We start from the raw sequence: 27436 nt of genomic DNA on the forward strand, positions 1-27436 counted from the left end.
ATGTCTCCAATCTATTTGAGAGACACAGAATTGAAACTCTGGAGAAATAAATTGTTAAAGGGGCCTAAGGAATTTTATGCCAAATTCATTTGGAGAGATCATATCCAGAATACTCTTCCCAATAAGTGACAGAACCAATCATTGTTCAGGAAGCTAGAGCTAGGGCTGTGTTGGCTGTTGTGTAATGCAAATTCCTGTTGACAGCAGCATTTACTGTAAGCAGTCCCTCCCTTTGGCCACTCTTCTCTGTTCTGTCGGTGCTGCCAGTTGTTAAAGATGTGAAGTTCATCAGAGTAGGGCATTGGATCCAGTTGAAAAGTAAAGCAGAGAGAAGAATGATTCAGCCAGGTCCACTCATGGGTCTGATTCACCTGACAGGCAGCATCCTACATATGTCATTAGGAAGGGCTCAAAGAGGAATGGTGTAAACAGGCAGCTTAACTTAAACCAGCCCTAAATGAAAAGTTCCAAGTGCTCCTAAAAGTTAAAACTTGCATTATTTCATCCTATGTCAGTAGCAAGAATATTCCCTTGCTTCACTCTTTTGTCATGTTCTTAGTTTTCCATGAATCAGTGGGCAAAAATGTGCTCTAGAAACTGTCATCAAAACCCATATAAAACTGACTGGTGTCTACGTGGCTGTGGGCTGTGTGGTTTCATTTGTAGAGATGATGAGCTCACACCTCCCCTTTTCTCCTACATCCAGACTTTCTAGTACTGTCCCTTAACAACAGAAAATGTTGAAATTTTTGAAATTCATTTTTGAAATTAATTTTCAAAACCGTTTTTGAAATTCAAACTCATTTCTTTTAAACTGATTTTCTTTAAATGCCATTAAAGGAATAATTTAAAAAACCAAAACAAAAAGACCAATTTTTGAAAACACGCTGAACCCACCTGAAGAGTGTAATCTGCTATTGTTGCTGTAAGTGTCTGACAATGGCTGATCATTGCCACTGACGTTTTTTCAGTAATGCCAGGATTTCTTGATCCCATGAGCATATTCTGTTGCTGATGGCAAAATTAATTTTTATTATTTCTTTTATTCAAACGAGTCTCATTAAATTCAGTTGCCTCAGAGTTCAATCTTTGCATCATTCTTTGAACTTTTCTGTAGATTAAATTTAACACTTGAATGGATGAAGTGAGGCTAATTTATTAAGTAGGCATAATAAGTTTTCAGAGATTTTCAGCTGAAAATACATAAAACCAATCCATGAACCAAACTCTGCAAGCATAAAAAAGACAACAGCTACTTTCATTAAAGATGATACAACAGAAGTTTGAGTTGTTTTGTATTTTTTGTTTCTTTTTTATGTATATTTCCTCTTCATAGCATGAAAGTACATTGATGAGGTAAATATGCTATATCTTTGACTTGGTTGAAGATGTGTAGTCACTGTGGGACTTGTAGAATACTAATATTGCTACTGATACAAGTATTTGGTCCTTAAATTTCTTTTTTTTTTTTTTTTTTGGTCTTACTACTAAAATAGAAGCGAGGCAAATGTAGGGATTTTTTAACTGGACAGTCAAATTTGTAGTTTGCAGTCATGTGCAGTCTTTATATACATGCTTACAATTTATTGTTAAATGTACTCTACTGAAAAGATTTTTCCACATGAATATCTCCATTACTTGGCATGCTGAGAAGGATCTTAATTGCTGGACTTAAAGGAATGGCCATATAACCCACTTCTAATTATTTCTCTGCTTTATTTTTTTAGTCCTGTGACTCATATATAAAACTGAGTGGCAATTCTCTCTTGCCTGTACCTGAGCATGTACCAGAATAACTTCTGAACAGTGCATCTCATTCATTCAAAAATATTCTAACTGGAAATCCTTAAAAAGAAAATAAACAAGAAGCTGGACTGGGGAAGAAACCAAACCACTTTCAAATCTCCTCAAGTATCTCTGCAACTATAGTTTAGAAATCTAACAATTGTTAGATCTCACCCATAATTAAAATCATAATTTCCCCCTTATAATTAAAATCATACTTCCCCCCTTCTAATTTCTGATAGACTTTGTACATCTTTATTTATTCACATAATTTTTTCACATCTTTATTTATTCCCTTATAAATAATGACAGACCAAAGTATATTCTGGGACTATGAAGCTGTGCAAAGAGGCATCAACATGGAACATGACAATTGGCAATCTGTGAAAAAGAGGAAAGGAGACATTGCAAGCACTCAGATTTTCTTATGAAAGAGTAAAGGAGCCCAGTGGATGTTAAAGGGTAAAAATAAGTAGGTGAAGGATACTGAATGAGATCAATGAACATCATCAAGTTAGCAGGGAATAGAAACCCTTAGTAAGAGAGATGGGTAAAATGGAGGACAACACGGTGGCTGGTGGGACAGTCTGAAAACTCTGAAGTGAATCCTTGAAACAGAGGGAATGGGAGGGTTGGTTTTCCTCATGGAGCTGGAGAATAGAATGAATAAATACAAAGAGCCTGAGTTTGTGTAGAGTTTAACCTGCACAACCTATTAAGTTGCAAACATTTCTCCAACCCTGAAATACCATTTCAGGCATTTCTGGGGAAATCTGTTCAAAATCTACTGATACAGATGAGCACAAGTGAGGTTTTAAGTGGTTCAGTGACACACCGCTTCTGAAGTTTGGGAAACAAGTCATAGATATTGCTCCACTTTTCATAATGATCTTTATATAAACTGAGTTATTTTCAAATAACAGCAGACTTTGCTGTTTTATTTCCTGGTAAAATGTACATCATATGCTAAACGAAGGAAAACTCTTATGTAAAGCACAATGAAACTAAAGCACTCTTAAACATTACTTATGCAAAACAAGGAACCAGCTGAAACCAGATTTAGATGGTGCATTACTCTAAATTCAGAAAATTCCTATGAACTTTAGTTTTAGCCTTGTGCTGATATCACTATTCTACTTCAAATATTAAATCGTCACCATTTGGTTGTTGCAGAGACAAAATTGCCAATGAAATAAATGGGACTTTTACTCAGTTATTCAGAGCAATATTTGTCCCCTGCAGTCACAGAAATACTTCATGTCTTCACTGTATTGGATGCAATTACCAATAACTTGTTCACCTCCTCCAGTGTTTGGGATAGACTCTATCCTGCCAGGTATTTTCCATCAAGGCAGCCTTATCAAAGGAACAGCAATAAAATTTGTTACCGTTTTTTATTATCAGCCTGCCCTGAAACATTCCGTATCCCAACACAGCAGCTGAGCCATGCAATCTCACAAAGTTGTATTCAGCCCTGTTTAACATCCTTTCTCAGTTATTCCTAAGCACCTCTGCCCTGATTACAGAGAAGGGGCTTGGTGGCCTTGCCCAGCTGTTTATTCTATACCACAACCATCCTCCATTGCTGGGAGCTGGTTTCAACAGGAAAAGCTGGGGTGCCAGAACGGGAAGTGCACCTGGCTTGCCACAGTGCAGGGGCCGTCACCATTAACCCTGCTGACCTGGTCCCTCTGCCACTCACCAGACTTTCCTTCCTGTTTTCTCCAGAACAAGACCATGGACCTGTGGTGCTGACAGGACAGCTGTGAGGTGCAAATGAGCCAGGGGGCCAGGCAGCATGGAGTCAGAGCTATGGGAAGTGTCTGCCATCTTGGGGTTTGTTCCTGGTGGAGAATACCCTTTTGTGGGTAAAAACATCTTCTCTTTTGCATACTTTTACTATTAGTAACAACTGCTGGTTTTATTTTGTGTTTCTTATTTCCTTGTTTTGCTCTTTTAGTAAATTGCTATTTTAATCCATAGTCTGTGCTTCATTGTCCCTCCCTTACCAGAAGGGGCAGGGTAACAGGAGTGGCATATTTGGAGCACAGTTCCCTACTGGTATCAAAACCAGCACAACGTCCCTGGAAACTCTTCCATAATTGAGTTCTTACACCTTTCTGACACCAAGGTGCTAAAAACATAAGGGAAAATCGGTGGTGGGGAATGCCAATGGTGAGGAAGAAAAAATTAAGTACATAGTGTAGGTCGGAATGAGATGCAGGATGAGTAAATGAAACAGGGGGAAACTGTGAACCTACAGAAAGTTTGGGAGATGAAAGTGGGGTATAATTTATTAATAATTGAATACCCCCTTCTATTCTATTCTATTCTATTCTATTCTATTCTATTCTATTCTATTCTATTCTATCCTATCCTACCCTATCCTGTTCCAACCTTATCCTCCTCCATGCCACCCTTTCTCCACCTTTGATCCCTCCCTAAACATCCCACAGTAACCCTTGCACATTCTTACAATCCCCCTGGAAGAGCAAATAATAATTTTCAGATAATTCTTTCTCCCTTGCAAGTCCCACATCTCTTTAAAAAAACACCCTTTTCAGTTCACATTACATTCAGGAGGAACAGTTTCTTTGTTTGATGACCTGGCAGGTTTCACCCCAGTGACAATGATCTGGTCCTTCCCCTCGGATAGTGTTGTCAGTAGGCAATTTGGCTTCATTTTCATTGATCAGCTTGCTGGGCTTCCTTTGCCTGTTACTGCTCCTCTGACCCTCGTTGGGTCTTTGTTTTTGCCACAATCAGGCTTTGATAATTTAACCCAGCAACACAGAGAAGTGCTTCTCACATGAGCAGAATGTGTGGAGCAGCTGCATGAAAGGAAGAGACTAAAAAGGTAGGAGGTCTTCAAATGAGAGGGGAGAAGGTGGAAGGGAATTAAATAAAGATTTACAAAATATTGAAAACAGTGGGCAAGATAAGCACAGAACTATTTTTAACCAAATCTACCTTACCAGGAATAGAAGGGATTCAATAGAAATAGTAGGAAAATGGTTTACAACTGATTAAGAATGTGCATCTTCTTGCAGTGAACAAATTCTGGACCTTGCTGCCACAGAGGACTGTGGAGGCAAACAGAATCATCAGGTTCAAAAGGAGGTTAGACAAACCCAGAAAAAACAGCCCCTAAAGCAACACCAAAAGGGCTTTGTAGGTATGTACCCTATGACATCACTAGGGTAAATATGGATTTGGGAGGAGAGTACAAAATACAGCAGCCAAGATTGCATACTCTCCTTAAACAGCATTTTGTTTTGCTGCTCTTGAACATGTATTAGTGGGTTAGATAGGCTATTGGTCTGACCAAGTATGGTTTGTTATGCTCCCTTAAATCAAGATTAAATCACTCAGACTAATACATTCCTGTAAGTTTCATGGCTGAAAAACAAATATGTTAGGAATGACAATTTAAATTCTAAAGAAAAAGCTATTGCCTTGATAGATAGTGGAAAACTCCTTAACTCTTAGGATGTGTAGCAACTTGTTGATCTCAGTTTTCATATCTGTGGAATTAACTACATAATTCTTCACAAGACTGAGAACTCAATTAATGTTTCATTGCTCTATAAACACACAGATTTTCCTTTTACAGTGCTAAGTTGCTACTGAATTATGGTTTCATTTTTGTTTGTCAGGGAATATTTTACAAAGCCAGCATGATCCCATGTTCAGAATCAATTAACTGAAGACCTAATATATGACAAGGTACATGTAATAATGATATTACATTATTATTAATTTTAGTATTAATTAGTCCATTAGTATTAAGTATTTTTATGTTTTCACCACTATAATGATACATAATACACAGTGTAGTACCTCACCAGTACAGACTGGGGGCTGACACATTGGAAAGTATCTCTGAGGAGAAGGACCTGGGAGTCCTGGTGGACAACAAGCTGTCCATGAGCCAGCAGTGCCCTTATGACCTTGAAGGCCAATGGTATCCTGGGTGCATTAGGAAGGGAATTGCCAACAGGTCAAGGGAGTTGATCCTGCCCCTCTACTCAGCCCTGGTGAGGCCACATCTGGAGTGCTGTGTCCAGTTTTGAGATCATCAGTACAAGAGAGACCTGAAGGTCCTGGGGTGGGTCCAGCAGAGGAGAACAAAGATGATCGGGGCACAGGAGCATCTCTGTTGCAAGGAAAGGCTGGGGGAGCTGGGTCTGTTCAGCCTTGAGAAGAGGCAGCTGAGAGGGGACCTCATCCATGTCTGTCAGTATCTGAAGGGAGGGAGTCAAGAGGATGGACCAGGCTTTTCTCAGTGCTTCCAAGCAATAGGACAAGAGGCAACGGGGAGAAACTGATGCACAGGAAGTTCCACCGAAACATGAGGAAGAGCTTCTTTAGTGTGCAGGTGACCAAGCACTGGAACAGATTGTCCAGAGAGGTTGAGGAGTCCCTCACTGGGGATATTCAAGAACCATCTCAACACAATCCTGTGCCATGTGCTCTAGGATAACCCTGCATGGCTTGGGTGGTTGGACCAGATGATCCACTGTGATCCCTTCCAACCTAAAACATTCTGTGATCTTGATTTTCACTTCTGCTCTCAAGAAAAAACAGTGGTCTGCCACTTTGTGAAGGGAATTTGAAATCAAGGAGCTAAAAAAGTAAAACACACTAGTCTTAGGCTATCAAATGGTGGCCAAGCCACAATCCAGCCTATGCTTTCCTCAGCTGCTTTAGTATTCAGGCAAGTATTAGTGTCTTTTGAATAAGTTTTTAGTTTTGCAATATCCATACTTCACTAGGGAGGAGGGTATGTCTGTTCTTCGTCAAGAAGTCAACCAACTGGAAGCTTTGGTCTGGATGTAATTGTTTGCATTAGAAAAATCATCTACTTTTCACCTGACTTTGGGTCCAATAGTTATTGCAGCCTTAACACCACACTTTTAGAGCCTACTGTCTCATTTTGTAGATACTTTTACAGATGAGCAGCCACAAATCAAGAAAAAAAATTCTGACCTCTTACTTACAGACAAAGCAAATGTAGTTTCAAGAAGTGGAAAGGTCACTTTGTTCTCCATGTGAAACCAAGAATAAAGATCCTGAAACTCCTCAACTGGGCATCACAATAGCTATGGAAAACCATAGTCAGAGAAATCTAGGAAAGGTTTCCTTCCTTCCTTCCTTCAGCTTCTTTCTGGTGAATAAATTTAATCAGATAGATCATAAAATCAGAAACAATCCTCACTGTTTTTCTTCTTGGATTGCCCTAGAAACAGAAGTGTAAAACTGGATTTTTTTTTTTTTTTTTTTATGTGGGGGAAAAAGGAGGGGAAGACTAGTCCTCTACTTTAGGTGAATCACCCTTATTTTGTAATTTCTCTTGGGATGAAAGAGATGCATTGTCTTGTTTCACATGACTTGCCAGTATTTCTCAACTATAGTTTATTAAATGTGCTCTATAAAGGCATTTCTTCTCTTTCCTTCACTCTTTCTCTTCTTTCCTTTCCTTTTTCTTTACTGCATTCTTCTCTCTTTCTCAAAAAAATATCTAAATAGTTTCATTTTTTTCCATTACTGCTTCTTTTCTTGTTTTTGATTACTGAAATTCAGATCCTACAAGGTCTGAAGAAGTAGTGATACCTGGATAGTTACTGAAAAAGGGACATCACAAACTGATGAAATCTAACAAGTGAAGGAAGAGACTTTAGTTGAGGTGTTTACCATTCATTTTTGTTCTTCATTTAATTAATAGTAAGGTGGTGGTATTTTTAATAATCTATTTATTTCAACAAAAACACCCCTTTTTCAAGTAAACAATAACATATCTCTCAGATTCATTTGTCCTTACAAAGAATGGGTAAAAAGTATAAGTTTTATTTTTAGAGTAATTGCAGGCTGCCGTAAGAAAAAATTAGCTGGTCTAAATGTTCCTGGCTGGGAAACACTGTATTTTTCTGCTAAGTTATAAAATTAGCTGTATTGAGCATAGTATGCCAAAAATGATTCTATTTGGTTTTGTTGCCCTGATAGGAAGCAAAATTTTATGTGTTTGTTTTCATACTCTTGCCACAAGGAAATCCCCAGGGCTTTGCTTTCCCATTGCTAAGAGGAAGAACCAGAATATCTGTTCCATTTGCCATTTGGAAAGTCCTTTGTTATGTGCTATCCCTTAAAGGAAGAAATATAATGCTGCCCTGGACTTTGCTAAAAAAAAAAAACACCTGCTAAGAGAAAATAATCTCCTATTTTAACAGATTGTTTAAGATATTCATTTAACAGGCTACCTGAGAACTACACTGACTATGGTACATAATTTGAGAGAACTGTAACTATCCAATTTCATCCTCTTACTACAGAGACATAATCCAATTTTGCTGAGAGCTTAAATATATAAAAGGTATTTTTATACCCTTGCTCTCATGCAAATCTCCATGCAAAATGGGGCCCTCTATGCTTTTTCTGTTTGAACAGATCAGTTACACAGTAATGGAAGGAAGGCTGTAGTTGTTTTAGTCCCAATTTCAAACAAGCATTTTCAAACTGCAAAACCTCAAAAAGGTAGAAGGAAAACATAAGAACAAATTAAATCCATCAAACTGCCTTGATTTTAATTTTTAAATGTACTAGATACCAAGTGAGTGGTGTCTGTTCAATGGCCTGGCAAATGACCACATCTCAAGAGTTCCCTCATTTACCCCTGTGCCGAAGGCTAAAGTCCGATAGGTTTGCACAGACCAAGAGCAGAAACAACTGGAAAAGAAATTAGCAACAAAATGACATTGAATTATATCCATGGGGCTGTGGGTTAGGAATGAAGGACCAGGGTCAGAGCTGGCACACCCTACATAGTGCAGGCTGGAGGACAGAACCTGTGATGCTTTCCCATGAAAATGCAGCTATAGAGCACTCACAAGGCCAAAGAGCTGCTCAAAAAACAGGTGACAAATCACACATTGTTAGTCACATACCTGTGTAGGACAAAAGCTCCCTACTTGTTAAAGAATCAATACGGATATAATGGTCATCTCCTAAACGTTGGAGTCTTTGTTCAAGACTTTATGTTGCAATAATGTTTTAAAAATCCCACAGAAAAGCAATGACAAACATTCCAATTTATAGCCTTCTTATTAAGGCTTTAACTGAAATAAATTAAGAATTATAAGACTGTGACTGCCCTGATTTTGTGTGATACATGATAATTTTGAGGCACGTAACTCAAGTGCTCATTTTCATGTAAATACTTTTCTGCTAACAGGAGTCAAATAAAGTAGCATATAAAGAGAATCAGCCACAAATAACGCAGGAAAGAACATTCTGCTCTTTTGTTTTGATATATTTTTTGGCTGGACTAAAATTTTTGAGCTCATACTATTGTAGCTGTACTGGCTACCAAAAAACAAGCCTGGGATAATGACTTTTGAATCAATAGCAAAGGAGAATATTAGAACAAGAAAATTAAGAGCTGAAATGCCAGTTCTCACCATGGAAAGCACCCATTCAGTTCTGAGTGGTCTGTCAATGGATTCACCTTTTTGGTATTTTTCTGTGGAGTAGCAACTCAGTCCTCAGTGTCTGGGAGCTGAAAATGCAGTTTGGAAAATCAAGCAATGTAATTTCCATGCAGCTATTTACAAAATTAAAAATACTTTAAAAGTATATGTTTTCACAATTAAGAAAATTAATTATTTAAAAATTGGGGAGGGTAATGAATGGCTTCTGAACTACAACAGAAAAGTGTCACAGTCATCTTTTCAAATTCTATACGATGGTTGTCATGATTATATGTGGAAACAAATGATTGTATGGTTAATTTTGCCAAAGTCGTCTGTCAATACATTATAGAAACAAGTCAGCACACACACACAAAAGACGAAAACTGTCACCTTCAGTGTTTAAGTGTTATCATATGGCTTCTTTTCAATCACCTGTGCATTCATCAGTTTTTACTGCAACATGAGAGACATATTTTCATATGGATTGGTCAGTTTAAAATGCATTAAAAACAAAGAATTGAGGATTATACTTTGTAACATACACAGCATAGCTTAATGGAAGGTAGAATTTATTAGCTAAATCAGAAGATGTTAAAATCAGAAGCTATGCTTTTTCAGGGAAAAGCTCCATTTGTCTTCAACTGTAAATTTCCATGTCAAGATAGAATTCAGATCTTGGGGTTCAGTTTTGCTTTCATGTGGCTGATCCATTTTTCTTATTTTGAGTAATAATAAACTATTATTACACTAAAATTAGAGCCCAGCTCCCACCTCCACAGAATATACTGGGCACACAGCAAACATGGGGAGTGACGTCCCTGCTAACCAAACCTGGAAAGCTGTTCTGGGCTGCAGGGACACCCAACACCCTCTCACAATTAATTTTGCATGAGAAAGGTGGTGAAATGCAGGAATAGGTTGCCCAGAGAGGTGGTGGGTGCCCCATCATTGGAAACATTCAATCAGGCTGGACGGAGCCCTGAACAACCAGACCTAGTGGAAGATATTCATGCTCATTGCAAGGGTTTCAGATTCTGTGACCTTTAAGGGTCCCTTCCAACCCTGCGATTCTGTGACATATGATGGTAGAATTCCACAGCTCTGCAGCTGGCACAGGTTGCAGCAGTACCCTTCTGCCAGGAAAGAATAAGGAAAGGCAGCTGGTGATGAGTTCCTGCTGAAGAATGGCTGGGGCCAGGGCAGCCAAGGCGGGGCAGGGCCTGGGAGGCATGTTTTGTCTCAGCTGAGGATGGGCCCGTTGCTCACAGCTGCTCCTGTGCCAGCAGCCCCCGGGTCCAGCTCTGCCTGTGATGAGGGTGTTGCACAGGCCAGAGGGGCTGTGGCTGGAGCACAGTGACAGTGGCCAAAGCTGAGGGCACCGCAAGGCCATCCACGGCCCTCTTCCTCTACACCAACCCCCTGTGTTGTCGCAGAACACAGAAACACAGAAAAACAGAATTTTTCTGAGGTTAGAAGGGATCTCTGGAGATATCTAACCAACACCTGTCAAGGCAGGGTAAGCTGGAACAGTTACCCAGGAAAGCATCCAGGTGGGTGTTGAATGTCTCCAGAGGCAGGCTCCACAGCCTCCCTGGGCAGCCAGTTCCAGTGCTCTGCCACTCTCAAAGTGAAGTAGTTTTAACTCGGGCTAAGGTGGAAATTTTTGAGTTTTGGTTTATGGCAATTGCTCCTTGTCCTGTTGCTGGGCACCACTGAAAAGAACCTGGCACCACCCTCTTGACAGCTGTCTTTGAGACATTTATATGCATTGACGAGAGTCCCTCTCAGTCTTCTCCAGGCTGAACAGGCCAAGCTCCCGCAGTCTCTCCTCATAAGAGAGATGCTCCAGATCCCTCATCATCTTTGTTGTGTCCCTTGGACCCTCTCCTGTAGTTTTTCTTGCACTGATGAGCTCAGAATGGACTCAGCACTCCAAAAGCGGCCTCACCAGGGCCGAAAACAGGGGTAAGACCACGTGCTGGCCACACGCTTCCCGATGCACCCCAGGCTACCACTGGCCCTCCTGACCGCACGGACATACTGCGGGCTCCTGCCCAGCTATTACCCACCAAGGCTCCCACGTCCCCCGGATCCGCCCGGCCGCGGTGGCGGTGGGAAGAGGCCGCAGGGGGCGGGTCGCAGCGGCAGGACAGGCGCCGCCTCCCCGCCCGCCCGGCACTGCGGGCCCGAGTGCGAGGAGGAGCGGCGGCGGCGCGGTGCTCCTGGCGGGCGGGCGGAGGTGAGCGGCGCCGGGGCCGGGCCGGGCCCCATCCCTGCCGGGCGCTCCCGGGCGCAGCCGCCGCCCGCGGGGCTCTCCCTGCTGCCCATCGCGGCGGCTGCGCCGCGGCCGCCCCGGTCTCCGGGCGGGCTCTGGCGGCGCCGGCGCCCCACGGAGCGGTGCGGCCCGGCCTCGGGCAGCCGCGGGGGCGCTCCGGTACCTGGCGGGGCCGGCGAGCCCCCGCCCCGCGGCGGGCGGGCCTGGCGGCGCTGCCGCTCCTGTCACGGGCGCTGTTGTCGTTGCAGCTGGAGATGCTGGCCCGGACCGGGGCCCCGCCAACCCGCTCCGGGCTGGATCTCCGCTCCGCGCTGCCGCCCAGGGGGCAGCGGCCCGCGCCCGGCCTCCCGCCAGCCCCGCGCCCCGTAAGTGCCCGCCCGAGCGAGCGGCGCTCACGCACACACGGCCCGGCTTGCCTCGGTGCGGTTGTCTCGTCCCGTAGTTACTTTTCCAGAAGCAGTTTTTCACGTGTGTCACCATCTGGCTGACATTGCTCTGTGATGTTCTGTTAGCTAATTTAAGAGTATATGTCAAATCTATGTCGCTTTTATTGTTTTTTATAACTATGGAATGAGTTAGTTCGTAAAAGAAGGTTGGTTTTGTTGAAATTTCTTCCTGAACAACCCACCTCAGCTGCTTCTTATCATCTGCTTCCCATTTATTTACTAATGGATTGCACAATAACTTGATGGAAAATCTGTCCAGGGGCTGAAGTTAGGCTAACAAGTCTTTGTTTTCCTTAGTCGTCCTCCCTTCTTTAAGCAATATGTGCTAGTCTGCCTGTCTTGTCATCTCTTTAGTTCTGAAGATGTGACTTTGGTCAGCATTTTAAGCCTCAAGGGCTGATTTCATAGTTGTCTGCTGACTTGAAAATCTTTATCTTATCTTCATCTTTTACTCTTAACTTACCTTTTCCACTTTGACCTCACCATCTCCCTATAGAAGGAATTTCTTTAAATACCTACTCACAGTTAACTTTTCTGCTGAGGGCTGAAATAAAGAAGGCGTTTAACAATAGTATGAGTTATAACTTGTTCCGTTTCCTCTGAAGTTATAAACCTTGCCTTCTGTCTTTTGTCTGTTTATTGTATTTATGGAACTTTTACTTGTTGCCATTTATCTTCTTCACTAGTTACAAACTCACTTCTGTACCATCCTTGTTCTGATTTTATCCCAACATGATGGCACTGTTTCTTTGTCTTTTTATAGTGCTTCTTAGTCATGCACACAACATTTTATTTTTTTAATCTTGTGTGATTTTTCAGGTCAGGAAAGCTCTCTGTTGCAGTTATACACTCTTGCCTCTGAATTGCAGTTGTGCATTTAATATAATCCCTTTCAGTAACTGCTAGCACTCTGCTTTTGTACATCTCTTAGATTACTTGTCTAAAAGTCATGTCAGCCTGTTCCCTGAGGGTTTTTTATGAAGTCTGTTAGTTTGATGCTGTTACTCTCACTGTATTTTCCTTAGAACAGGCAGTGAGAAACTTTGGCCAGCAGGCCAAATTCAGCTCACCAGAGCAATTCATCATCCAAGTCCTGTGTGCCCACTCTCCCCAGGACAGGATCCTTTGGAGTAAAACTGAAAGTAGGCTGCAGCATGGTTAAATGGTACTGGTAGCCCATTTCCTTATGGTGCTTCCCTTTCAATCTCAAAGTTTTGCATCACATTCTGGTTACATGGTAAGAACTGAAGTGGGCTGCTGTAATCACATGGTGAAAGCATACATGTTCTGTCATATCCAGTTACATCTCTTATCTCATTAGATATGTTCCTGGGTGTAAACCCATCCTGATACAGGAAATACTGGTAGTTTGGTCATGTGTTAAATATGTTTCAGGTCACATGGAAAAAGTCAATGCTTTTTTGAGTGCATGCATAAAAATCTTTGTGCTCTGCCTCTGCCAGAAGGATTCACTGTTAGAATCTTTTCTTTGAACACTAGCTTTGTTGTCACTTTCACATATTGCTTTCTGTCTTTAACTTCTGAGTCCGGTTTTGGTGAGTTTGTACCTTCTAGTCAAAGCTGAAATGAAAAGTGCCCATTCTTCTAGTAGATTCCTCTAATTTCTGAAACACAAACCTGCTTTTAATTGTGGGAGGTTGTTCACCACACATTACTAGCCAATGGCTGGTTAATATCCCCCACTGATTATTAATTACCATCATATCAGCTCTTGGATGGTAGCTCAGGAAAAGGTTCTGTGTGGTCTGTTGTTGATTGCTCCCAAGACAGCAACCTTGTGGTTTCTTTTTGCTCCTTCTTAGCCTGCCTCTCCTCATTGCTTCATTAATATTCAGACTTTATTCCTCTTCTACAATTATATTGGCTTTGCCTGGCAAGACATGGTAGCAGGATGGGGAGGAGTGCTGTAGGGGTGGTTTCTGTGAGAAGCTGCAGGAATCCTCCCGTGTCTAATGGGGCCAGTGTCAGCTGGGTCTGGGGTGGACCGTGGCTCACCAGGGCCCAGCCCATCAGCACTGGCTGTTACCTCCCAGTTAACATAGGTAAGAAGGGGGAAAAAAGTAATTGCAGTGCAGAACAGAGGATGAGACCACGTGAGAGAAACAACTCATGTAGACACCAAGGCCAGTGAAGAAGAAGAAGGAGGTGGCCTGAGCACTGGATCAGGCATTCCCCTGCTGCCTGTGGTGCAGGCCATGGTGAGGCAGCTGTCCCTCTGCTGCCCATGAGGTTCATGGTAGAGCAGATATCCACCTGCAGCCCATGGAGGAGCCCCACACCAGTGTAGGTGGATGCCTGAGAGGAGGCTGTGACCCCATGGGAAGGGGTGGACCAGGCTCCTGGCATGGACCTGTGGAGAGAGGAGCCCACGTTGGAGCAGGTTTCCTGGCAGGGCTTGTGACCCCATGGGGACCCACACTGCAGCAGCCTGTTCCTGAAGGATTGCACTCTGTGGAAGGGACCCTCACTGGAGGAGTTGGTGAAGAATTGTATCCTGTGAGAAGGACTCACACTGGAGAAGTATGTACAGGACTCCACTATGGGAGGAGCCTCATGCTGGTGCAGAAGGTTTTCTCTCCCTGAGGAGGAAGCAGCAGCAGGAGAAGCAGCATGTGATGCACTGACCGTAGAGTCCATCCCCTGTGTCCCTGTGCTGCAGAGGGGGAGCAGGCAGAGAATTGTGAATAAAGTCAAGCCCAGGAAGAAGCTTACTGGGGTGAAGAGAGATGTTTCTTTAGGATTTGTTTTACTTCTCATTATCCTGCTCTGATTTTGATTGGTAATAAAGTCAGTTACTCTCCCCAAGTAGAGTCTGGTTTGCCTCGGGTGGTAATTGGTGAGTGAACTCTCCCTGTCCTTATCTCAACTCATGAGCCTTTTGTGGTATTTTCCCTCCTCAGCCCAGCTGAGGAGAGGAGTGATAGAGCAGCACCTTTTTGGACACCTGGCCTGCAGCCAGGGTCAACCCCTGTCAGTGATGCAGAACCACCTAGGTTGTAACTGTGGTTTCATGTGCAGACTTCCCTCCTAAGCATTGTTTTGTTGGTTTTTAATGTCTTTCTTAGAGCTTTAATGCAGTTCTGTGACCAAGGATATAGCAGGATATAGCAGTATTTATTTTATTTTCCTGTGAGCGTTAGCTTTTGTTCTTCTTCAAAAGAAGAAGAATTAGAGTCTAATTCTTCTTCTAGAGTCTACACTGAATTAGAGTCCTAAAATTATCTTCCCTTTTATTATTGGGTGAAATCTGTCTCTTCCTCTGCCATTAGCTTTCTCTGGAAGGCTGTCCCATGTGTTTGTCTCCAGGATTTATTTTACTTGCCTGGATAGAAAATTGTGTTAAGCATATTTGTGACTCATGGCATTGAATCCTTTACCCTTCCATCCACAGTTAATCCTTATACATCCATGGCCAGACCAAGCAGTCTGACCTAGAAATGTCATTAGTAATCTCGCAACTAGGTCTTGATAAATTTCTTTGTTGTTTCTGCTGTTGGATCCACATGAGCAGCCCATTTTCCAGGCTGACAGGTGAGTGTGTCAGATGAATGTTTGTCATGATGTTATGACATTTGCATCTTTGAGACTTGCATCTCCTCCTTCATGGCCAGGAGAGGATATCACAATAATAACCTGCATAAACTTTTAATGGAATTAGCTTCCATATACTCACTGATCTCATGCTGATCACAGGCCAGTGCTCTCTGCATTCTACTATTTTCCAATTTTCTTTACATGTTTCTACTCATTATTCTATTCACCATTAGTTTCAGGAGTACGAAGTTACATTGTGGGCCAGTATTCCAGGGCAGTGGAAGGTAAGAAATAGAAGATGAAAAAACTGTTGTACACTTAAGTAGCTATTATTGAAGTGCTGTAGTACTTCGTGTTACTTATTACTTCTTCTGTTGTCAAGACAAAATTGATTAGCACATACTTGATTAAGGAAAAAATATAATATGAAACTTAGAACAAAAGATTTTGCTTCCAGAGGCATTAATGGATTTTGAGATCTCATAAAATTGATGATGCTGATTTTTCCTTTTTTTTTTTTTTTCTTTTTTCTTCTCTTTCCCTTTTTTTTTTCCCTACAGAAATCATTGTAGGTTTGGTGTCTTGGAAGCATGGAAACAATCTCTATGATGGGGAGTCCCAAGAACCTAAATGAAACTTTTCTACCAAATGCTGCCAATGGCATCAAGGATGCCAGTAAGGTCACGATAGGCATCATTGGAAGTGGAGACTTTGCCAAGTCCTTGACAATCAGACTCATCAGATGTGGGTACCACGTGGTCATAGGGAGCAGAAGCCCTAAACATGCTGCTGACTTCTTTCCCCATGTGGTTGATGTCACTCACCATGAAGATGCAGTGGCTAAAACAAACATCATTTTTGTAGCCATACACAGAGAACACTACACCTCTTTGTGGGATCTCAAACATTTACTTGTTGGTAAAATTCTGATTGATGTCAGCAATAATACAAGAGTAGACCAATATCCAGACTCCAATGCAGAGTATTTGGCATCACTTTTTCCTGATTCCCTAATTGTCAAAGGATTCAATGTCATTTCAGCGTGGTCACTACAGTTAGGACCAAAAGATGCCAGCAGACAGGTAAATGTTTTTATTTGTATTAATTTATTTGTGAGATGAAAATGACAGGAACTGAATGTAACAGCCAGAACTCACGAAATTTACATTCCCTGACTTAACATGCCTAAAATGTTGGACTTTCAGCTTACATTTTAGTAGCCAATAAAATCTTTAGAGTTTAGTTCATCCCACTGTAAGACAAATAAAGTAAGTGGTCCAGTTTTTCCCCTGTGTTGCCTGTTTGTCTTTAAAGACTGCGGAGGAAATGTGAATACTAGCTTAGAATAAACAACTGACCTTTGGGAGACTACAGACGGAGTAGAAAAGTTGAGTCTTCATGTTTTCCATAGGAAATACGTTCATGTGTTTCCTTATGCTTTACACAAGGGTAGAGACAGTCTTTTCCACTGAATTTTAGTGGCAACATTGGGGTGAACTGTTGAAAGAGATGCACAGAAATCTCAGGTCCCAGTCCAAGAGGTCGAGAATCAGCTATTCTAAAACTACTTGCATTCAGTGTAGCAGCAAAGTGATTGAAAGAAATTATCTAGCTTTTAGAGTGCCCCAGAATCATAAATATGGGAACAGAAGGAGGCACATATGTTTCTAAGCGATAATTCATTTGATCCAGGGCTGCTCGGGAACATCATGTTCAAAGTCCTTCCCAGTATGTTCTGAAATCCATCCTGCGTGTAGAAAATGCACCTTTATGGTTTTCATGTTTTGCTGAAGGGATGTAAAGGATTTAAGCCTGTGCAAGCATCCAGTCCTTCACAGCTTTATGACATCTGAGAAATACATAAGAAATAACTGATGTAACATGACTGCTGGAGACTAAATTCAGTTCTGGCACTTCAGGTAGATTTAAATGGAATGCAATTGATACGGAATTAGCATAATCTAAAAAATAACTTCACTATACTTCTTTTATCCCCTTTCAGAATAGCACAATACTAATTAACTTCAGTCAAAACAGATCATATTTGCTTCAATGCAGATGGTCAGCAAATAGCCCATTGCACATTTTAATGGAACCTTCAAGTGCTCTGTAGCAGCACGTGTCTTTGTCTGTGTAAAAAACTGCTCTTTAGAAAAATTTCTTGTTTGGCTGCTGTTTTATGTCTTTTCTGTTATATTCATATCTGAAATCTGGAAATCTGGGTTGTGAAATAAGGCTAAAATTGTTACCCACAGAGAGGTAACACAGATCGCTGTTTCTCAGTCTGTGGATGCTAAAGTTGTTTAAGGGTCATTGTTCAAGATTCCTGTATTTTTGAGCGATTTTGGATTTTCTTAAATGCTTTTGGCTGTAGCTTCAAGTTAGTCCAGTCCTGCAGGCATTTCGGTATGACAGGTTTCAGTGTACAGATTACCAAGACATTCCCCATTATTAAATCCAAGAAAAAGCCAATTTTGTTTTGATTACTCTGTTCCTAAGTCAAAGTGTATGTTTGCACTTTGGCTAGACTTTTATGTGATTTTATTGTCATGTTGGCAATATAAGCTGGGATAAAGTGTACAGTTTTAGCGGTTGTGATGTAGTTTTGATTTTGAAGTGCTTAAGGTTTTTGGTGGATTTTTTATTTACCTTTGCGTTATTTTCTCTGACTACAGACAATTCCCTTGACTCTCCCAACAGGTCTATATATGCAGTAACCATGTTCAGGCTCGCCATCAAGTTATTGAGCTTGCCCGTCAGCTGGGTTTCGTTCCTCTTGATTTGGGGGCACTGTCATCTTCAAGGGAGATTGAAAACCTGCCTCTGCGCCTGTTCACCCTGTGGAAGGGGCCTGTACTCATTGCCATTAGCCTGGCAACGTTTTTCTTCATCTATTCCTTTGTCAGAGATGTCATCCATCCCTACACGAGAAATCAGCAGAGTGACTTTTACAAGATTCCCATTGAAATTGTCAACAAGACCCTGCCAATTGTTGCTATCACTTTGCTTTCTCTAGTGTATTTATCAGGACTCATTGCAGCTGCTTATCAGCTTTACTATGGCACGAAGTACCGGCGCTTTCCCCCTTGGCTGGACAGCTGGCTCCAGTGTCGGAAGCAGCTTGGGCTGCTCAGCTTTTTCTTTGCCACAGTGCACGTGGTGTACAGCCTCTGCTTGCCTATGAGGAGATCAGAGAGGTACTTGTTCCTCAACATGGCATACCAACAGGTAAGGGAGTCTTTAGTTCAATAAGCCAAAAATGCCTTGGCTGGCTGCATATGGCTCCTGAATGCAATAATTGGGTTTTTCTTAATCTGTTCTACTGCTTTTGGCACAAAAGTCATGGGTTATTTTAGGCATGGGTGCTGCCAGATAAGGAGACTAAAAGAAATATCTGCACATTTTGCTCACCTTGTGTGTCAAGCTGCAGTCAAGTTTATGTGGTAGGGAGAATCAAGGACATGTCCTACTGAAATCAAGGACATGTCTCACTGAAATTTCTGATAGCAATATACACAAAAAGAATGCAGGATAGACAGGATAAGAGCAACAGCAAAAAGATTCTGAGGTATGTTTCTTTCTATGTATACTTAACACATGGGGGAAGTGTGTATATCATAAGTGCATTTACAAATATGAAAAGTATAAGGGCACATACTGTAATGATGCTTACAGATACTTCTGTGTTCCAAAAAGGAAAAAAAGAAGATGCTGGTATTTTGTAACATTTTGGATCAATGTTAAAAATACTTTATGCTTTTAAAATTCTGTGGACATCATCTATTGCAGACAATAGAAATTGACTCACAATTTCCAAGAACAATTGATCTTGCATAACCCTGAAACATTCTCCAACAAATCTGTCATCTCTAGAAGAAGTCTGATGTTGCTGTCAGTGAGACAGCTTATTGTAACCTTTAAAGAGGGAGAAAAGCAGTATTGCCCAAAAACCAGCAATGCCATTCACCACATTAAATCTGTAGGAAAGAGAGAAATGATAGAACAGAAAACCAAATAAGGAAATAAAATCAAATGTAACAAATTAATAGGGAGTGTCACAAACTCTAAAAGAGCTAGCATCAAAAACTGAACTTAGGGGAAGGGCAAAACTGTAATAGGCAGCAAGAAACCGTAGTTCACACTTAAAATTAGTAATGCTAAAGGATTCACTGGTACTTTTACTAAGAAATTATCTTAGTTTTAATGATACTGTAAAACTTTCACTTGCTAATATTTCTGGTGCACCTTTTTCAAGACATGTCATTTTGCAATAGTTAACCTGGAAGTGGAAAAAATAATTGAATATCTAAGTTTCTTAGTTGTTAAGGTCCTGAATTGTTTCTTTTTTTCTGGTAAAACTCTCCAGCAAGAACCGTCTTGGAAAAATCTGATGGCAGTAGTGAAAGAGAGAAGCAAGCCTGGACTCAGCATAGAAAAGCTGAAGGAAATTATGCTAAATTATTTCTAAATGTAATTTAAAAAAATCTAATGTCTAATTTCTAAACTAAAAAGAAATTACAGGTTTATCCAACTTATGTTACAGAATTTAAGTTTGCAGAGTCTGAAGAACACAGCTCCTTACAGTGTTCTTCCTTACAGCTCTCTTACAGTGCATAAGAATGTGCAGAATTACCTGATTTTATAACAGTATTGTTGTAAATGGTATATAATGTTACATGTTCTTTTAGCATCTCATCTAAAATTTCCATGTTTAGCATATTTTTAATCTAGCAAAAGCCAATACCAGCAGTAAGGAAATAGTTGTTTTTCTCCAAGGCATGAGGAAACCTCTGAAATATTTGACCACATTTTATAGTTGTCCTGTGACTGTGAACTTTAAGTCAACAAAATTACTTCTGTTGGTATTTTTAATATTCTTTAGAATAAAGTTCATCCTTTCTGCTCTTTCATCAGGTTCATGCAAATGTTGAAAATTCTTGGAATGAGGAAGAAGTGTGGCGAATTGAAATGTATATCTCCTTTGGAATAATGAGTCTTGGATTACTTTCCTTGCTGGCAGTAACTTCCATCCCTTCAGTAAACAGTGCCTTAAACTGGAGGGAGTTCAGTTTTATTCAGGTATTACTTTTTTAATAAGGGGGTTTTGGTGTTAACAAGAATTCCTTCATCAAAGTCATGATCAACATCATAAACAAAAGCTCCTTGCAATGTGACAAGAGCCTTTTTTCCTCTGTCTCTGGTAATTTAGTAAAAACAATTACTTAGCAAATATGTTACCAGGAAGGCACATTAAGCATTTCATGAGTGTAGAACAGGACTTTTTATTTTAGACTTCTTGATCTTAAACAACCAGCATAGCTTAGACCAAATGATCACCAATCTATTAATTTTCTGTTCTTAGAACTTCTTGCTAAATTCAAATTAGATAAATTTGGACAAACCTGCTAAATGCAGTGATACTGATGAGATACTTGTATAGGTAGATGCACACAGCTATTAAAATTGAAGACTTAGTTTGCCGTGCAAGATTTTTATTGCACAATCCTTTGACAACCATGGTGCCATTGCTTAAGTTTTACTTCTCATCCACTGTGGGACTTGACACAGCTCTCAACTGCATTATTCCCATTAACTGAAAATACCCACTAGTAAAATATGGAGCATTGCTTATTAAAATCAGAGACTTTTCAAGGCCCTGGCACACCATCTGCTGCCTTCCTTCCTCAGGTAAATGCAAACCTAGAACAAAACCTAGAACATGCAAATCTAACCAGCATAAAATACTGAGAAACACAGGCTTTAATGAACAGCTCAGTGCTTGCTCCTACACATAACTGCCAGTAGTTCTAGGAAGCAGTCAGGTATAAGAAATGTTATTAGGATTCAGTTGGGTGAAAATTCCTAAGTGTGCACAGCTTTTGGGTTTGTTATGTTTTGTTTTCTGACTTTGGCTTTAGTACTGTAGTCTTAGCTCAGTCTTTTCTGATTAACATTCTTTTCAGCTTAGCCTAATAATATTGCTCAATTCTGAGTCCTGTTCATTTCAGAATGTGGGCATTGACTTTAAAGTTCAGGGCTTGGGTTGCACTCCATAATTTACAGATATTTTGAAGAGAATGGTGGGAAACACTTCAAAGGCTGTAGTTGTTTGGCATCTGTCTGTGATGACTTTTCTTTTCCTTCTAATTTCCATTACTGGAAAACTGCAGGTAGACCTACAAAAAGTTTGCTGAAAAGTTTTTCAAAGTGGAGTTACCCTGATAGAATTGTTTATTCACAGTCATGGCTTTAAACCTTCAGAGACACTAAATATTCAAGTGTATTGTTACAGTATCTCTGCCATTTGGAGTTCTGTGTGGGGACAATAGTGCTGCTGTTGGGTGATATAAAACATTAGTGCAAAAGGGAAAAATATGTATTCACTTGTGAGTGACATGATGCCTTTATCCAGTAATAACTTCCAGCCACAAAACCAGCATTTTTGTCTTATTTTTCCTTACTCATATTTCAAAATTTCAGGCTTGTGTGGCTGAGTCAAAACCCATACAATAACCACAATGATGGATCTAGAACTGCATATTTACTGTAGTTATTTCCATTGTAAATTAAGTCAAAATAGTTCCAAATCTAAATAATTATGAACTTTAATGACCCATCTGTCAGTATTTTGAGGAACTTGTTTGGGAAGAAGTTGTTTGCTCAGGAAGTATGTTACAGTTCATACTGTAATATGTGCAGAAGATAACTGGTATTGGTAATGAACTAAGATCATTTGCAATTTTTAATCACAAAAGTATTGAACTACTGAAAAATTTCTTAAAGTTAATGAGTATTTACTTTGTCATTAATTCTCAGGATATAAGTTATTCTCCTTTTAGTTACTTGTCAAAAAAAAAAATCTTCTTGATTTCTTCAATCAGAAAACAGTGATTGCTTACTAGAGTAAAAGGAGTCTGTATTTCTGTATAAGTTTCACTGTCTCCTTTCAGTATGCAAGGAGAACAGATAAAGCATAATACTTACTCTCTTTTATGTTTTTCTTCTACTGAAGTTCAGTTCAGTGAAGGAAAATTAAACTTAAATTTCTCCATCTTTTCTATGGAGATATGAGGGAGATAAACAGCAGAACTACTAACCTATCATCCCATTGCTGCTTTTCCTTTCAGCTGGGGAAAGCAGTATGTCTCTAGCTTTAGTCCTGAATCTCAGATTATTTGCCACAACAGCTGCTGGACGTATTTCACATCTGGCAGATGAAGAATCAGTTGGTCAGCACACTCAGACTGTGTCCCAGCTCAGCACTTCCCACTGAGAACAGCACATTCTTTCTTGCTCATCTTAGAAAATGTAGTTTCATCAAAATAAGGTGTGGCCTCTTCTAAATAGCTTTACCACAAGAATACAGTCTTGAATCCTACTAGGAAAATCTGATTTTATTAAAATATACAGTATAGACTAGCCTTGTTCCAGTAGAACAAGCCCTAAGCAGCATCTCCCCAACCTACAGCAGTTCAAAGAGTCTTCAAATCTTCCTAATAATCTAAAGAATCACCAGTTGTCAGTAGTTCTGCACAGAATTGCTGTCTTTGATATCCCAAATTCTTTTGGAGATGCCTCCGTCTTATCTAGCCTGGTTTCAAACACAGGTGTCAGCAGCTCCAAAAATCCCAGCCTGCTTTATCAGGGGAAAAGGACTTTGAGAGGACAAGTAGTGCAGGCTTCACTCATAGTATGCATATGAACAAAGTGAGACATGAGAAGGCTTAATAGTGCAAAAGGAAATTACTGTGTCAGTCCTGGAAAGAGCTAAGAGACCAGCAGAAAAGAGGAATTGCTACAGTACAGAGTTGACCCCTGTACAAAACAAAGGTTTGATTACTTCATCATGGTTTGGAGAGAAACACTCATAACATCCAGATAGAGGAGCCACAGAATGAGACAGTGATGAAGTTTTCTCAGTAGGAGATCCTGGATGACTGAAACTTAGGGTGAAACTTTGCAGTCACGTTAACATAACCCAGAGCTGAAGTTAACTGAGAAAAGCAGCAGGGAAGAAAGCTGGGGCTGATAAACTAACGCATCAATTTTCTTAAATGCCACTTCAGTATTCTTCTTTTTCTCATCTAAATACATTGGATAAGGAGCAAAGCAAGACATGGGCAAGAAATACAAAAGAATTTGTATTTTGTCAGAGCAGGCAGAATAAATAGCTTAAACCAACACACTGTAAACAGAAAAAAAAGACATTTATTGAAACCAGTCCTTGACTGTTCACATAAAATACAAGGAAATGGAGAATGTTGTCTGTAAGCTATCCTGCACTGGATCCTTCAGTCCAGTGTGGAAAGTTAAACTGTAAATATATAATGTAAACATAAATGATGCTGCTTTTGTTTTCCAGTCTAAGACTTCAAGTCCAAACCCCATCATTTAAGTGGCAATGGACAGAGCAGATTGGTTTTGAAAGCTGAGCATCATGTTTTTTAGCAGAAAACAACACAAATCTGCCATTTGAGTGGTAGGAAGCTGACTTTTTAGTAGATACTCCTTTTCTCTGCTAGCCCAGTCCTAAAGTTTTTTGGAGGCAGTGTGAGTAAAGTATTTCTCATGCATACACTTTGAGGAAAGGCTACCCTGCCTTAGTTCTCCCACAATAATAGGGTACTTTTTTCCCCAGAGTAAGGTAGACTAAGGCCTGAATATTTAGCAAGTTTGTGGGTAAGATTCCCGTCAGAAGTTACTACAAACAGTTTTTAAGTTTACCAATAGCTGTTACACAGAGAATCTGAAGTATATCTTGCATAAATGTTGAATTTAGAAAATACCTTTTGTATATATAAATTGCTTGGAACTACTTGACCATTGTGAATGTGGAAATTCCTGAAGCAGAATTGCCTCACAGCACATTTTGTCTCTAAATAGGTCCATCTTGCTGGTAACATTTTAGGGGTTTTTCTCTTTCATCTTTCCTGCTCCATTAAGTTTTTGTTGGTTCCTTTCTCATACAATACCAGTTTGTCCAATTTATCAGTAGCCTTGGCTGGAAATCTCCCATATTGGCTAAAAGCTGACTTTGATCAGGAAGGAAAAGAAACAAAACAGGGAGGACTTAGAGAAAAGCTAAAAGATGTGGGAGTCCATAGGAAATGTGCTAATCTATTACTCAGCTTTCAGGAAACATAGTATTATGGAAGATAAGAAAACAAGGCAGCCAGAGATACTCTTCCACTTTTCCCAGCAGCCATCCTAAAGCCCAGGCAGAGGGTTGCCAGGAATTACAACTGATTTTGCTGCTTACTGTACTGTTCAATGTGAATTTACCAGGGAAGAAACAGTATTTCTTCTTGCTGCTTTCAGAAGTCCTCTGATCTTAAATTATCATCTGGAGCCTGGTAATGGTAATTAAGGGCCCAGCTGAAGAACATAGCTGACATTGATAGCTGACAGAAGCTATACGAATGTCTTTGTTTTAGATGTGTAATTGAATTGTGCAGTACACACTAGCACATGCTCTACCGACACTTCAGGCAACTCTTCACAGGGCAAGAAAAAAAAGAACTTAATAAAACTGCATCATATGTTTTTCTTGTCCTTTTATTGTTAGTTTAAAATATACTGGATGTACTTCTTAGTTTCCATTTTGACCATTAGATAGACATATATAGATGTCTCAAAACTATAGCTTGCAAATGGAATTAAAATAAGCACTAAAATTAAATAATTGGAAATGAATGTATATTTCCCTTCTGTTTCTATTTTCAAGAATTGTTATTTTCAAGAATTTCTCATCAGTAATCCTGATGAAGAAATGAGGGATATGATTCACTTGTGCCCTTCTGCCTGCTGCCAGTAATATAACAATTCAGGACAATCATACCAACAAAAATCTGCAACAACATATTATAACATCAGGTTTGACTGTATTGTTTGTTGTCCAAATTTCTTACCAGAAGTTCCATTCAGATACCACATATGCCATTTTCATATCCTCGAGTGTTTGTCTAAATGTTCTGTTTACTATGGGATATTTTGGGAACAAATTTTTTTTAAGAAAAAGTATGCAGCATATCTAAAGATTAACAAAATGGCCCTGAAACCATTGGCAAAAAAAACCACATAAATATTGGAAAGTCAAAAAACAGGGTAGCAATCCCAAGAAATTAACAGAAATATTTTCTTTTTATACCTGTGAATCCTTGCAAATAGTATTAGCTCAGACATTCTTCTTGCTTTAGAAGCTGCTTAATCTTGAAGTAGAAGGAATTAATTCTTTCACTACCTATTATAAACCCTTGGGCTGCATTTTTCTTTGCTTGTCTGTTTGCTGGAATTAGACCATACCTTGGTAGCCAGTTACCTTTCTTAATGCTTGTTCTCTGTTTCAATGATATTCTACAAATGTTTTCCAACCAAGTTAGTCTTTACGTCAGTTTTGGCCAGAAAGAGTTTTCCTTCATTTCATCACCACCAGAAGTCAAAGCATAGTAGTCTTCTTTTGTCATGGTTTGGGAAAGTTAAGTTGATGCCTTGTCAAATCTACGAAGCATTACAGCTACAGGGTCCTTAAAAAGGTGGATTCACAGAACTGCTGAGTGATCCCTGTTATCTCCACCTTCTGTGGCAAGCTCTAGATTTTTTTGCTGAGAGGTCCTTCCTCTGCAGGCTGCTGTGGGAACCCCTGTTTCACCTTTTATCCAGCTCTGCTGGTTTATGGTAGACTGCAGCCCTGCTTTGTGCTATTATGGCCAAGGCCTGCAGTTCAGATATTGCCATTAAACACTCAGCAACAACTGAGGGAGAAGGCAAGGGATGGTTTATGCTCACATCAGACAAGTGACAAGTGGATGTAGGCCTTTGTGAGACAGAAGTAAGCTGTGCATCTCAAAGTGATAAAAATATGTAAGTTTAGGCCCAAATCTCTTCCAACAGAATTGCATTGTTCCACAACATGGAATCTTGGAAGTGATCTATCCTCATAATTAAGAATTAGGAAACTTAATTTCCAATCACAATGAATATTGTTCTAGTAACTACTCTGTAATTGTTTCTTATTGGCATACCTATCCTGAAGTTGGCTTCCATTACTTAGAATTTGGGCAGACATCATTTCAGCTTTGACTAAGGCCTGTAGATGTTAGCAGAGGTACTCTGTAAATCAGTGCTCAGTTCAGTCAGTAAATTTCAGAGTGGTAACTTAAAACCATATATTGCTAACTTAATGTAGTGAATAGGTAAGAGATCTTAACTTGATGTCTAATAGAAATGTTAAAATAATCCAAATAATGTATTAGAGCTGTCATGTGAAGGACCAAGTGCTATTAAACCTTTTTTTTTCCCTGTTTTCTCTTTTTTTCAGTCTACACTTGGATACATTGCTCTGCTTATAAGTACTTTCCATGTACTGATTTATGGATGGAAGAGAGCTTTTGAAGAAGAGTATTACAGATTTTATACACCACCAAATTTTGTTCTTGCCCTTGTTCTGCCTTCCATTGTAATTGTAGGTAAGATCATCTTGCTTCTGCCATGTGTAAGTAGGAAACTGAGGAGAATTCGAAGAGGATGGGAGAAAAGCCATGTTATAGAAGAAGTAAGTGGGTCTGTTCCACATCTCTCCCCAGAAAGGATAACTGTAATGTGATGATATTTGTTAACACTGTTGTACATGTTTGGGCTTTGTTTTTTTTTTTGTCTATGTCAAATAAACTTGCATTTTAGGAGTTTAGTTAAGTAGGAGTCTTTGTAAAGTCTCTTGCTTGACATATAGTACAAGCTCTTAACCAAACTATGAGAAGTTTATAACTAGAAGACAACTATTTCTGATAACTACAAAAATATTTTTGTTTTAGATTACAGAGGACAGATGATTATGAAATAAAAAAAAATCAATGTTCCTTTGCACAGTTATATCACAATAATATTTTATTAGAACCAGGCTTTACAGATAT

The 27436-nt window shown here is 40.0% G+C and overlaps 1 protein-coding gene across 1 annotated transcript; it reads left to right on the forward strand.

Moving 5' to 3' along the window:
• The first annotated feature begins 11454 nt into the window (after positions 1-11454).
• STEAP2 (STEAP2 metalloreductase) lies at positions 11455-27218 on the forward strand. The gene is made up of 5 exons (XM_059478522.1): positions 11455-11490; positions 16088-16609; positions 18228-18755; positions 20442-20606; positions 26845-27218. The coding sequence occupies exons 2-5, from the start codon at positions 16118-16120 to the stop codon at positions 27127-27129; spliced, it is 1470 nt and encodes a 489-aa protein (XP_059334505.1). The 5' UTR covers positions 11455-11490; positions 16088-16117; the 3' UTR covers positions 27130-27218.
• The last annotated feature ends 218 nt before the right edge of the window (positions 27219-27436 follow it).

Source organism: Ammospiza nelsoni, chromosome 1 (genome assembly GCF_027579445.1).
Source record: "Ammospiza nelsoni isolate bAmmNel1 chromosome 1, bAmmNel1.pri, whole genome shotgun sequence".
Classification (NCBI taxonomy): Eukaryota; Metazoa; Chordata; class Aves; order Passeriformes; family Passerellidae; genus Ammospiza; species Ammospiza nelsoni.